The sequence below is a fragment of the Pogona vitticeps genome, chromosome 5 (genome assembly GCF_051106095.1).
Source record: "Pogona vitticeps strain Pit_001003342236 chromosome 5, PviZW2.1, whole genome shotgun sequence".
In the NCBI taxonomy this organism is placed as follows: Eukaryota; Metazoa; Chordata; class Lepidosauria; order Squamata; family Agamidae; genus Pogona; species Pogona vitticeps.
This window is the reverse complement of record NC_135787.1, coordinates 134,035,001-134,049,531: the sequence shown is the minus strand read 5'-3', so window position 1 is coordinate 134,049,531 and position 14,531 is coordinate 134,035,001. Positions and strand designations below refer to the sequence as shown.

The 14,531-nt window shown below is 36.6% G+C and overlaps 1 protein-coding gene across 9 annotated transcripts in view; it reads left to right on the top strand.

Annotated features, from left to right (window-relative positions):
- Nucleotides 1-14,531, top strand: part of FOXP2 (forkhead box P2) — a 576,890-nt gene that overhangs the window by 393,943 nt on the left and 168,416 nt on the right. For 8 of the 9 annotated variants that reach the window (XM_020789698.3, XM_078376822.1, XM_078376823.1 and 5 more), the window contains one exon: nucleotides 9,405-9,494. In XM_020789698.3, coding sequence (XP_020645357.3) covers nucleotides 9,405-9,494 — 90 coding nt within the window. Of the gene's footprint in view, nucleotides 1-9,404; nucleotides 9,495-11,163; nucleotides 11,242-14,531 lie in introns of those variants that run through there. The other variant, XM_078376825.1, reaches the window with a different exon arrangement.

The following is a 14,531-nucleotide window of genomic DNA, read 5'->3' as shown; positions in this document are numbered from 1 at the left end:
AGTGGGGAAAATAGGAAGTTCATCTAGTTTTAAACGTAAAAGATTCTCTGCAAAATATGTTACTATTGTATTTTGTATACATTCGCATCCCTACAGAGAAAAAGAAAAATATTAAAGTGTTAAAAAAACCCAAAACAATTAAAGTAAAAAATGTTCTGGTAATTAACTATTATTTTTCACAAAACCAGTCTAATTATGTATCAGTCATGCTGAAATGAAAGGTCAATAACTACAGATGCATAATTTCCTTCTGATAGATTGCTGTTTGAAAATAGGTTTATGACAATTATGTGATTAATTTCCTTTTATTATACAGCATTATGGAACTTCATAATGCATTCATCTGTTTATTACTATTACTTTTTCTGTTTAGATAGGATTAAATGGTGAATGCAATCTAAACTCAGTAGGGAATTCAAGTACCTAAACATTCCCTTTTTAAATGTTCCTTTTTTGTATAGCATCTCTGAATTGTAGGCAGTATGTAATCACATGCACATTCCTTTTCAGTTGAAGAAACATCATCTATTTCAAAACAAGTAATTGTATATTCCATGCTATCATTGATCTCCAAATTGTATTTCAGCTGCAATATAACCAATGTGTTCTCTGCTGCAGTTAATCATATTTGGAGATTTTTCTCCAAAATTGTTTATTTAAAAAAATGCTCTGATGCAGAAAAAAGGGCAACAATGCTTATCTGTAAAGTTGGGAATGAATGGGATTGCACAGCAGAAATGCCTTGCATCTTACTAAATGGATTATTGTGCGACATTGTGATACTTTGTTGAACTTACATCTATTTCTATAAAAACCTTTAGGTTTTCTGTAGATGACTATTTGATTTTAGAATTGGAAGCTTCTAATTACCTCGTGAATTAAGGATGTGAATCTCACAGACATTTGATCTGGGAGAGAAACTGAGAGGAAAAGATCAGTCTTTTATCTTCACAAGATTTTTATGTGTCAGATCCCACCCCCACCCCTAAGAAATCTAGGAGAATTTCTTGAAAGTTATGTGGTCATTTTTAATAGAAGAAAGGATACACTCTGCAAAATTATTGTAATTTCTGCACAGAACTGCATTTTTCCTGTGCAGGATTTTACTGGAAAAGACAGAAGAAAAGCCACATTGTGTAGATTTGTCTTGATTCCTACGTAGAATGCTATCCTTCCTGTGCAGAATTTAAGCTGCAAAAACTCTGGCAGTTTCCAGCACAGAATAAAAATCTGAGAAGGAATTTTCACAAGCACTTGTCACTTCCCTATCACAAAATGTAAAGAAGTGAACAGTCTCCCAAAAGGAAGCCGCAGCATGAAAATGCATTTCAAAGCATTTTATAAAGAATTTCTAAGATTTCCAAGAGAGACACATTTTCTGATGACTTTTCACAGTACAATTTGAATGTGAATAATTATAAGTGCCCTCCTTCCCTATATTCACATGGAACATAAAGTGCTGAGCTGTGTTTCCCCACAACAAATCCCTGGAACAGAATAAACTATACCATTAAGAAGTAACCCCAAAAGATGGAAAGGCAGGGGAAAAGTCACAGAAAATATTCCTGGACAAAAAAGGGGACGTGGTGGCGCTGTGGGCTAAACCGCAGAAGCCTGTGCTGCAGGGTCAGAAGACCAAGCAGTCGTAAGATCGAATCCACGCGACGGAGTGAGCGCCCATCACTTGTCCCAGCTCCCGCCAACCTAGCGGTTCGAAAACATGCAAATGCGAGTAGATAAATAGATACCATCTCGGTGGGAAGGTAAACAGCATTCCGTGTCTAAATCACACTGGCCATGTGACCACGGAAAGATTGTCTTCGGACAAACGCTGGCTCTATGGCTTGAAGAGCGGGTTGAGCGCCGCCCCCTAGAGTCGGACACAACTGGACAAAAATTGTCAAGGGGAACCTTTACCTTTACCTTTAAGACTGAGCAAATCAGATTTTTTTATTTCAACTTCCATAATTCTGTAAGAATTTCCATGCTAAATTCTGGGAGTTTCAGCCCACAGACCCACAACTATAGACACCTACATTTCATTCACCTGAACAAGGGCCTATTTTCCAACCTCCATTGCTGTCTTGGGACTACTTCCTATTGGCAGTATCAAAAAAAGGAAAGTTGTTACAGTGCTTTCTAGGAGTTGTTACAGCGCTTTCTAGGAGTTGTAGTCTCATTGCCCTTGTACATAATGATTCCAGAAGACCTCTGACGCTCAGGAAGCATTGTGGCAGCTTCCTTTTTTTGGATATTTCCAACAGAAACTAGGTTGGAGATAGCCATGGAATCTGAGATCTTGTAGGTCCTTGTCCATGTCTCATTAAGCCTTTATAGATGTGGGTCCCAAAATTCCTCTTGGGGAATTCTTGCAGAATTATGGGAGTTGGAGTCCAAAAGTCTATATGGCACCTCCCTAGTGCTGGATACTGTCCAGGAAGTCATTGTGTTTCTCTAACAGGTTACACAAGTGCAAATGTAACCCATATGAAATATTGGTTCAGCCCAGAGGAGTGAGACTACATGACAGCAGAAGAGCTGAAGAGGCTAGAGCTGCTGTTGCTACTTAGACTGCAAAGGCCCTTAACAACTTGGTCTAGGGTTTTAAAAACTGCATGTGGAGCTGATTTTTCTGTGTTATGTGTTATACCCAACACAGTTCATTTTTCTGTTTTCTGTGTTATACCCAAAACAGTTGAGGAAGATATGTTGGATTTTGTCTGATTTTGAATTCAAAAGGACACTTGAACTTCGTAATTCTACAAGCAAGCTTCTGTATTGGTGCTGTTGCTGAGGACTTGGGTGCACAGACTGGGTTCACAGATCCTAGGATTTTGTTGTTGCTATTGCTCATACTGTCTGCATAACTGTGAAGAAGAAGAGACTCTGTGAAATAGTGTTTGCAATGTACATCAATAATTATTTAATTAAACAAATAGTCCCATAGATCTTCAGAGTGTTACGAAAGTAGAAGTACAGTCCTTCTGCTGTCCCTGTTACAGCCCCTCACAGACTGCAAGGGGGAAGAAATGAAAATCCTGAAATGACTAATAGTATTCTTTTGCATGTAGGCCTTCTCTGTAAATTCCATTAATTAAAATGGCCCTACTTTAGCTGGACTTGCTGAACTCAGATAAGTTGCAACTAGAATACAGTGGTGCCCCGCTTGACGACGATAATCTGTTCCATTAAAATCGCTGTTAAGCGATATCATCGTCAAGCGAAAGAAAAAACATTGAAATGCATTGAAATCTGGTTCAATGCTTTCCAATGGGCGAAATACCTCATCGTCCAGCGAAGATCCTCCATAGGGGAAGCCATTTCCGGTCGCTGACTTCCAGAAATAGGTCTGGAAAACAGCGGGCGGCCATTTTGAAACCCGATGATCAGCTGTTTTTTATCATCGTAATGTGAAGAATCAGTTCCCGAAGCAGGGAACCGATTGTCGTAAAACTGATTTTCCCCATTCAATCATTGTTTTGCAATTACAATAGCGATCACAAAAACCTCATTGTGAAGTGATTTCGTCATGGAGCGGGGTAATTGTCAAGCGGGGCACCACTGTATATTCATTTGAATCAATTGAACATTTAGAGTTGGCTCAGAAAAGCCTTACTGATTCAATGGGAATACACCAATACAGCTTACTACACTAAGTAACAGAATTTCAGCCATAATAATTTACTTCTGGTGTCTGTTTTGACTGATGAAATTCCATGTCATGCACATCATGCATAGTTTGTAAAACTATTTTATAATCCTCCCCCCTCTCTCTCAGTAGCAGCCACTGTGTTTTGTTGTTGGACTTCCATTTGCTCTTCAGAGATGGTTTTCCTTCGGGTTCCTTGCATTCCGCCAGCTGAATGTCATACTTCACAGGGACTTGGGAAAAGAATTCCAAAGCATAGCAGCAGCCAAACAAAAATATCTTTTCCTAATACCTTCAATCTGGACAGCTTTAACAGTTAACATCTTTAGCATATCAGTTCTGGATGACCTTAAGTGGTGCAGGGGCTTATACGGGTAGGGGCAATCCAGTAGGTATGCGGGTTCCAATCTATGTCAGTCTTTGAAGGTAATAACCAATACCTTGACTTGAACTCAGAAAACTATTGTGAGCCAATTCAACTGGCACAAAGAAGGTGTTAATTTCTTCCTTTCAAATTAAATTTGATTGTTATTGGGATTTCTGGGCAATTTTCCACTCACATAGTTGTTAAATATGATAGTGTTCTGGTCACTGTTTCCAGGTGGTTTAAGACATTTTCCACCATTCTTGCTAAAAGAGCTTATTTTTTAAATTATGTAGTAAAAGTTAAAATGTTCCGGAACAAAATATAGAATAAAAATAATTTCTTGTGACAAGTTTCCCCCCTTCTCTTCTGGTTATCTGTGAAGTGTACGCCCATTGTCAGCTTAACAGGGTAGTGCTTGTATAAACATTCTTGTTTCGCCTGTTCCATGTAATAGTTTCTTGTATCGTATTTCTTCTGACCCTGCTATCTGAAACCAATTATAGGAGATCCATTTGGGCTGCATCTATTTTCATAAGAAGCCCAGGCAGCAGAGATGAATATCAACATCAAATATGATTCTGAGTGCTTTGTTATTTATGTTTCAGAGAGATTTTGTAGCCTTCAGCTCTCAAGAATGTGTCACGCTGTGCTGTTTATACATTGAAGATATTAATGGCCATAGATGTCATTTTTCATTTTAACATCTCAAATGCAACAGGCTGATAGGTTAAACATTCCTGTTTTTAACAGAACAATATGAATGACATCTGTTTCCGTTTAGAAAAAAATAGAAAAGTAGTACTGTATAAACCAACATATATCTTTAAAAGAAAACAATCTATATAAGTACATTACTAAGTATCAATTTCATTAAGTCTGAATTATTTAAAATTTGCATCTGTTATTAGACATTCTTAAATTAAGAAAAAATGGAGCCCTAGAGTGTGTACATAATGGATATATTTCTGTATCTACTTTCTCAATGTTTCCCAGATTCAAACTCCAGAGAACTTCACCAGCATATAAATTTTGAAGGCCTTATTTAAATATTCCCATTTCATATGAGGCAAAATCAAATTTCATAAATTACATCTGTGGGATGGTATCACTGGTAGGAGAAGATTTTTGGAAATAAAAGATTTCCTCTTTCTCTCCTGAAGCTTTCCAGAATCCCATGTAATCCTTTTCATTGCATACAAACTATGGGAGTCCTGGGAGAGATGGGTGAAGTATTTGATTGTTGAAATTCTCTTTTTGCTGGTATCATCATTGCATGGCAGAAATTTTCAGTAACAAAAGACTTCCTTGTTTACTTCTGGTGCTCCTATGATTTTTTGTAATGAAGGGAATTCCATGGGAGTCAGAATAGCATGGGGCAGGAAGGGGAAATATTTTATCTCTCATCCTAGTGATGACACCTTTATCTTTGCAGATGTAACCTGTGCAAAAGGACAAAGTCTCAGATTTGATCAATTAATTTGTGGTTTACTCACAACTTAAAATTCAGTGGGCAGACTTCTCTACATATTTACACCAGTGTAAGACTAGTGGTATAAATCTCAGAGGCTAATTGCCACTGGTTAAGAAGTTGATACTTGTATTTCTTGCTTTGCAGGGTCACATGACTGGCAGTAAGAAATACAAGTGCCATTTCAGAGTCTGCTAAAATGATTTGAAGTTCTACTTCTGTTTGCTAGTTTAATCTCCACTATGTGATGAACTCAGTTAAGTATTTAGGCAGTCATTGTTTCTGCCATACCTTTTAATAAAAAAGGGTAGAGTTTCAATGAGAGCAACTGCAGATTAATGTATTAATGTGTTTCCTAATTTGAGAGGCTATAGCTCAGTAATAGAACAAATATTTTGCATTTTAAAAGTCCCTGATATCTTCAAGTAGGACCACTGTCAGATTCCCTAGAGTGCTACCATTAGTGTAAGCAATACACTAGTCAACCATTGGTGGGCCAGTGGTTGACTTGGTAGCTTCCCAGCTATTCTTCCCTTTCATGCCTATATGTTCTATATTCCACCTTAACTTTTTATGAGATGAAATTATTTTTCAACAATGATAGTCCAAGACATGGTGCATAATCCATATCTCATGCAAAATATCAGGAACAGGTCATATGCCTGTTACTTTGTGTTCTGGCATACAGTGTATATCCAAAAGATGCTTTCCTGGGGGAAAGTCGCAATTTGAAAATAATTTATCAAATTTGATCTCTTCAGCAAAATCATGGGTTTCAATAGGTATTAGGTATATGTGTCACAATGGCTCTGTGCAAACGAGTTTTCATATTAGGAGCCAGCTTTTGGAATACCTATGGTTTACTTCCATCTCATGAAAAAAAAATTCCCCCTGGCTTCCGTTGTCAGCATTAATTGCATAGATATCAACATTGCATAGGTATTAACCCTGATTCTGTCACAACCCAACATCTGAAATCCTCTTGCTTAGCCCAGTAACCTGCACTACAGTAGGCCCATTGAATCAGTGGGGATTTGGTGAGACTTCTCTCTAAATTCCGTGGATTCAAATAGGCGTACTCTAATTGTTACTTACTGTGCTGAAGTGAATGGCAAGTAGAATAGGGAATCAGTTGAACTTAGTCTAGTCTAATGCAATTTACAATCATTCCAGAGTGCAGGACACACAACAGTGGGCTCAAGTTACAGGAAGCCAGATTTTGGTTGAATATCAGGAAAAACATCCTAACTGATAGAGCTGTACAGCAATGAAAGCAGTTAGCATGAAAGGCGGTGAGTGCTCCAACACTGGAGGCATTCAAGAGAAATTTGGACAACCATCTGGCAGATATCCTTTGATTTGTATTCCTGCACTGAACAGGGGGTTGGACTCAATGGCCTTATAGGCCCCTTCCAACTTCATGATTCTGTATTAAACTATAGGATTTTAGCCAGTTTGTGCAAGTATCATTTTAAGTAGGTTTGCAAACTGTGATGGAACCCGATTAATATTAACCATGGCTAGTGTTTCAGCATGTGTATCCCTGACGCGAGTCATACAGTTCAGGGATTGCATGTGATCCTTGATGCCCTTTGTGCAACTCCCTGATGTTACCTCTTCTGTTGAATTTGCTACTTGAATCTCTGCTGATTCTGCAAATGCACCCACTCCAAACATTGCTGCTGGATGTACATTTCTTTTCTGGCCATGACATGTCTCTTTGCATGCTCTGCTCTGTATCCTCACAGAGCTCTGTGGTATGGGTGGACACTTCTCACACTCCTGTGTCATAAAGCTGCTTAGCTGTGGTCCTTCTGTTACTGTTGGAATCTCAAGTAATTGGGATTTTAATGGTAACTTCAGTAGGGGAAAGTGAGTGGGACCCACCAGTTTCGGATTGCGCAACCTCAGTAAAGCTCCTAGTCCTACACTAAACCATGGTAAATGGAGTCAGAATAAAAGAACTGATTTTGAGATTAATATTGGAGGAAGGAGCGTGAAAGATGTGCACATATCCAAAACTGTAGTTCAGTGTGCAAAAATGGATAGCTGTGACTTTTTGTGCCAGATCAAAAAAATTGAATGGGTAAGTTCCTGAGCGGCCGAAGTGATGTCATTTGTCTATAAACTAACTGTTCAGTCCCCTTTATGCTTCATTCGAACCCTACGGTATTACTGACACTTGCAAAGAATCTTTTAACTACTCTATGGCAGTTCAAAATAATTTTCATTCCATAACCTTTTCTAGGAAATAAAAAATGAACACATATTTGAGGCAGACTTCTCTTCAGGCTCAGAATTTTTTTTAAAAAAAATCTGTCTTTGTAAGCAAACTTTCCCATTGGATACTTCCTAAAAATAAAATAAAATAAATTGTACATTTACTCAAAGCCAGTTACTATACAAGTAATTCAGGATATTGTGATTTTATATCACTTATATCATTCTACAATGAAGTGAGAATATGAAAAAAAAAACGAGGATTGTTTGAAGGCTTCTTGTATCTACGGTGAAAGTATGTTCTTCGGACTTGTACTAGTGGCTTTTTCAGAGAGACAAATCTGTGTTCATAGGAACTGGTAATAGTGCATGCAGTTTGTTTACTTTGGTTTGCTGTGTCTGCCTGCTTTCTCAGAAAACTTGCATGGAACCAGACTGTAGCAGCCCTTTCTCTGTCTTTTCATAATTGATCAGGGGATGACTGCTTTCCCTGAGGGTTAAGACGTGGCAACTTTTTCTGTTTGCTCAGCATCTCAATGCAGTAGTTCAAACATTGTTCACACCAGCTGGCAGTGTAATGCCATATGCATGTCTTGTTAAAGCAACTGTTGTCATGGATACTGGAAGCTACCTTAAAAACTAGCTCATTTGAGTCTAATCAAAACTACCTTTCTTTATCAGCTTGGTGGCAATTTTAGAGTGAATACGGTTCCAATAATAATTCTTCTGTATTGTGGACAGGTCTCTGAATACTGTATGCTGTTATCTGCAGAAAATGTAACATGTAGTTTAAGATTTGTAGATCACAATTAGTTGGTATAAAATGGAAAAGTGAATTAAGTTATTCTGAAGGGATGCTAGATTTATAAAACAACACCCAGAAACTTTTTTATGATCTATAATATGTGTACCCCTTGTATATACCAAATTTGAAGTTACATCTTTTCTAGTAATTGACATCTCTCTATACATTTACTCTGCTCAGTTGTATTTTGCTTCATTGAAATGAAAAGATCTTTATAAATGCTGTATTTTGATTGCAGCACTATCTCTCACAGAAGCTAAGCTGATTGGCTAAGTAGTGATTTCTTTGTTCTCCGAGTTTACTAAGAATGCAAATGAAAGCCACTTAATTTTATTTGGCATTAAAACTCCACTTTATTTTGTCAAATGAGAGGTTTCCCCTTGAATTGTAAGTACAAAAAAGTGTTTTTAATCTTCAGTGAATGTCCTTATTAATTCACTTTCAAGATAATCTGATGTTGATTCGTCAAATTTAATTACAGCTTCCGGTAACACTTGAAGTCTACTGCTTTTGCTTAAAATTGTAATATGAAAATGCAAATTGAATTTTGATTTACAAGGGTGTGTGCAATTTTGCTGAATTCTTAAAGACAAGTTCCTTGTGGAGATGAGGCTATTGATGCGGTTTATAATTTTTCCGTTCCAAGCACTTTATACAAATTAATGCTATTTCCTTTAGGATTTGTTGCACATATATACCTTTTTCACAATATCTGCCGAATGTAAGTTCTGTGCATTTTTCTTGAATATTTTTAAACAATATGTGAAGTCTGAGGCTTTCAAACTCCACTGAAGCACAAATTTTGCTTCAAAGTTAACATTGGTAAGTTAGAAACAATCACATTTTGAATGAAATATTTGTGTAATCCTTATTTCCATATTGTATTTACTTCCAGGCATTGCAGGCAGCCAGGCAGCTGCTTTTACAGCAACAGACAAGTGGGCTGAAATCTCCTAAGAACAGTGATAAACAGAGACCACTACAGGTTAGTAAAGAATGTTTACATCTTAAATGTATTTTCTAAGAAAGGACAGTCATTGATACCTAAATGCATGTACAGAGCTCTACTTGCTAATACCTTCTTGCATATATATATTTTACAGAACTATTTGGCATAGAGATCAATGCTGTATTTAATTATGAAGAATTTTTATACGAGAGAAAAATGTCCTTGTATATTAGCTTGTAGTAGCTTAAAGGGTTGCACATCTATCAGCATAATAAGTTTGAACCCAATAACTGCTGTACAGAGAATCTGTCTATAGATAGCTAGAAGTTTGTGCACATGTTGTGAACTCTTCCCTCTAAATAGATTGTGACCAAACAACAAATTTCCAGCAACCAGACAACTTTTCAGAATAATTTTCTCAATGAGCAAAAACAGCAGTCTCCCCTGAATTAGATAAATGTTTTTATTTTACTAGTTACATACTGAGTATTTCCACTCCCTTTCCAAACCCCTTCTAAGTCCATTAACTGGCTTTTTATCATGTGTTCAAACTATTATTCATAATATTCAATAGAAATATGTGTAGAGTTTATAAATGGGAAGTCTTGTGACTCTAATGAAATTGGGTGGCTCATTTGTTAAACATTTGTTCCATAGATGCCTTATTAAGAAGTGCAGATGGGCACTATTTCAAAGAGCTAGTTTTAACTTGTTTGGTTTGAACAAGCTATTTGTCATTTCATTGCTAATATTTTTAAAGGTTCTTTAGATGTGCATAAATGAAATTATTCTTTTCTTGTTTTTTTCATTTCAGTGTTATGCTAAAGTTTCTGAACTTTCATTTAAATTACTGTAGTCTTTGGTTTTATTTTCTTTAAATGTGATTGAAATGTTACAAACTCTATGTAGAGGCTGTCAAAAATTACTTCTGTGTAACTGCTTTCATGTGGCATTTGAAATGGTGGAAAACACTAATCATGTGGTTAGTCCTAGCCATCAGGAGATTCTGTGTGTCCTTGACATACAATTCAGATGGCTAATGGTGGTCTCATGGAAAGCTTCCATGAAGTAAAACTGTATGATGTTGGAAGCTATTTTCATATGCATAAAGCTCTCATATGAAATGTTACTCTGTGGAAATGTTTTTGACAACTTCCATGGGGGGCTGAAAGGAATTGCAGAAAATAGATTATTTCCTAGATTAGAACATTTTTTTGTTTCAGTTTCATTTTTTAGGGAGAAGCTAACAATCTTGGTTAGATCCTATCCTATCCCTCAAAAATGCAAGTTTTCTTTGGCCTTATGATTTCTTTTTCGTTTAGCACTACTGAGCTACTTGGTTGCTGCCTTTGACTCTTACCTGTATGAGTCAGATGGATAACTCCACCCAGTCATGTAATTAATAGAATCATGTAAAAATGTTGCATAGTCATACTTAGTTATCAGATGATGCCTGTGAGTGCGAGCAAAGACAATGAAAATTAATGTCAGTCATTTCTATGAAAGTATGCAGAATAAATTCCTTAAAAGACAGAGGATTTTTGTCATTGTTAAAAACCTATGAGAGTAGAATATTATAGTTCTGTTCAATGAATGCCTAGGCAGGTTAGTTATTCAAGCATGTTCTAAGAGAAGTACCATCATACTCCAGTGGTTCCATAGATAGTTGGAAGCTCCAGTGCTGATTATGTTGGGTCATTCACAGATCACTATGTTGCTCTATGGACCTCTGAACTCTCTCAGCTGGAGATGATAGCCTTCCTCTTGTTTCAGGATGAAAGATGTGAGTAAAGAGACACTGATTTTGCCAGTGTTGCATCTGCAATACTAAGTAAAATGTGGCAACTGAAATGGCTCCTCCTTTAACCTCTCGTTTATCTTTTGAACAAATAAGAGATTAAAGTGATGACAAAAGTTGTTATCACTTGATCATAAATGATATAAGATGAAGAAGAGCAAAAGCTTTGTTCAGATATCACAGTAAATCTTGGATTGCCATAGTTGGCACGATCCACAGGAACTCTTGTGTTTGTGCACTCCTTTTCTTCCACTGATCTGGCAACAAGAAACATTTTAGCACTTTGATTTCATTCTCTCTGTGTGTGTGTACATGCAGACACACTCACACAGAGATTATATGTTTACAATTGCTTTTTGCATCATGGGAAACCAGTAAATTGTAATTAATCTTGTTTGTTTGAAACAAAACAACTTTGGCTGGCTTCTTTCAGTAAACAGTAGTTAAGATTAACCATGGTTTAAGGTTTGGATTTAGCATTAAACTGTGATTAATCAAAAACAGAAGCTTCAAATCTCTTCATCATGGCTCTATAGTGAAAAAAGAGAAGGACAAGCAAATAAGCCTGAAGTTCCATGTGATTCGTTCCCATTGTGATGTAACCATGATGTCCAGAATCTATCATATTAGGAAAAGGTGTGGGTAGAGAATGACCATTATGAAACAAATTGGGTTGCAAGTGATTCATTAATGGAGAAATAGGAATGACACGTGAATGAATGTGCTGTCAGTTCATTCATTATTTTACATAGGTAACTCCTTTGAGTTTATAACAACTGTTGAAAACCATGGCTGATTTACATGATAGAGTTATTTCAGATAAGCGATACAGTTCTCTCAATTCTAATACTGAGGACATCCAACCAGTAGTTCCAGTTTCATGATCTGATCTGTTAATCAAATATATATATGTGTGTATATTTGTTTAACTGTAGGAAAAGGGAGTATTCTATTCAAAGGGCCTTGTATTTTAGCCAGGATTCCTGGTTCTTTACTTACATCATCATTCTTTGTGTGCTCTTTTGGACAGAGTAAAATATAATTTTCCCTTTTCTTTCACTTATATGCATCCAGTATCATAAGAATTCTGATCTGAACGCAAAATATTTTTAACCATAAAATATACAGAGAAATAACAAGTCCTTGGCATTTATGTATTTCTGATACCAATTATTATACAAAGCTTTGCATAGTTTATTATATAGTACAGCTTTACATGCCATGTTTGTAATGCATACTTGACAAAGAGCCACATGTCACAAAAGCGTTGTTCTCTATTTTTAATGGCAAATTGAACGGTAATTGTGCCAAAGCTTTATTCAAGTAAATATTGATACAGTGGTATATAAAATAAATTTTTAAAATCAGCAATTGAACACAGAGGACTTGTGCTTGGTCCACTATCATAGAATAATGATTACTATCTATTTATTAAAAGTAGTTAAACTAATTTGCAGAATACCATCTTTACTTAAGCAGATGCATAGGTGATTTGGAAGATTGAATCATGATTCACATTACAATATAACAATATTTATAGTGATAGATGAATTAGTTACCAACGGTTAAGGCTTCATTGAACTTTAAAACTCAGATTGTAAAAAATGTATAAAATCACGGGAAGGATTCCTTAAAGTTGACTTTGAAAACATTTTTACTGAACACCTACCATGTAAAATAGTTTATCACTCCAAGGCGTTTCCTCTCCCATGAAATATGAATTTATTTTAAATTATCATGAGCTTGGGATTAAAGGGTGATACCATGAAAAAGAAACTCTAGTTAAAAACTGCATGCACAGCAGAGAGAGTTTTCTTTTAGCATCCCAAAATTTTTCTAGGGTGTAACATAACATAACACAAAGCGCAAGGACTTGTACGTTTTTGGATATACTCATGTGCTCTGATTCATTAATCAGAAGGACTTTAAGTACTGTTTAGTTTCACAAGTTTAAAACAGATCTATACCTTTTGGTATAGCTGCAGAGAAGGGAGAACTAAACATCAGTGATTGTGCATATGATGCAAGTATACCAACTGCTGAATTAATCTTTAAAACTGGCAGTTTGCATTGCAGCCTCAAACTCTTGCTGCTAGAGTAAGAAGCCCTTTAAACAGCATTAAGAGGAAAGAACTGTGATTCAGTCGGTGGCTGAACACAGGATTTACATTCAGGAGGGCCCCACTTTCAATCCCAGGCAGTGCAGGATAGGGCCGGGAAAGATGTCTATCTGAAATCCAGGAGAGCTGTTGTCTGTCATTATAGCCTATAATGGTCTGGATAGACTAATTAAGGCAATTCCCTAGGATCGTGACAAATATGAAAGTCCCACACATTTTTATAAGTGGATAACTCAGTGGTTTAGGTGGCTGCAGAGGCAGAAGTTGAGAATTCACTGTGCATCTCAGAAGAGCCACCCTGCATATGTTTATTATGCAGGGTGAGCAGTCCTAGAAATGTCCCTAGAAGAAGGTAATGGTAAGCCATTTCTGAATATTCTCTATCTAGAAAACCCTGAAAAGGTTTGTCATAAGTCAGAATTGACTTGAGGGCATTCAATTAATAATAATTATTAAAGGCCTCAGTGTAAGAATTATTTACTTCATGCTGGAGAATGTACTACATAGCATATAGATGATAATCTAGGGCAGAATTCCGTTAACTTGCACAATTGCATAAGAGCAGTTACAAGTTGTAGCCCCGCCAGCAGGCTGCAACATGCTTGTGGTCTGATATTGCTGCATAATATTATATCTCTATTGCCAGCAGGAAAAAGGATACAAAAGTTTATATAGCAAAAGGCAGCCTGAATGTTGACGACACCAATGGCAGCAGTCAAGATGGTCTACAGGATACCCTCTTGTGCTCAGGATACCTCTTGTGCTCACTACAATTTCTTCTAGGCATTTTGATTCCTAGAGAACTTGTTCGAAAACAACTCTGATAATTGTTTTGTGTTTGGGTGAGAAGTGGTTAACTTATGAAAAAAGGAGTTAGGTTCTGGGATTTTCCCTGTTTCATATCTCTTTGTGAATGTTAGTGTGTACCAGTGGTGCTGCAGAATAACTGTTACATAATTAAAACGTACCTCTCTTCATAATTTTCAATAGTCAGATCACAAGAACAATTTTAGGCCTATGCAAGAACTTCCCCAAGACGTATTTATCTTTGTGTCAAAGAAGTGTTGTTGGGTTGTTACTTCCTTCAACCTTTCTCTAATGTTCCATATATAAAGGGAGTTTCTTATCATGAGAGATGTACCATCATTTCTTTGA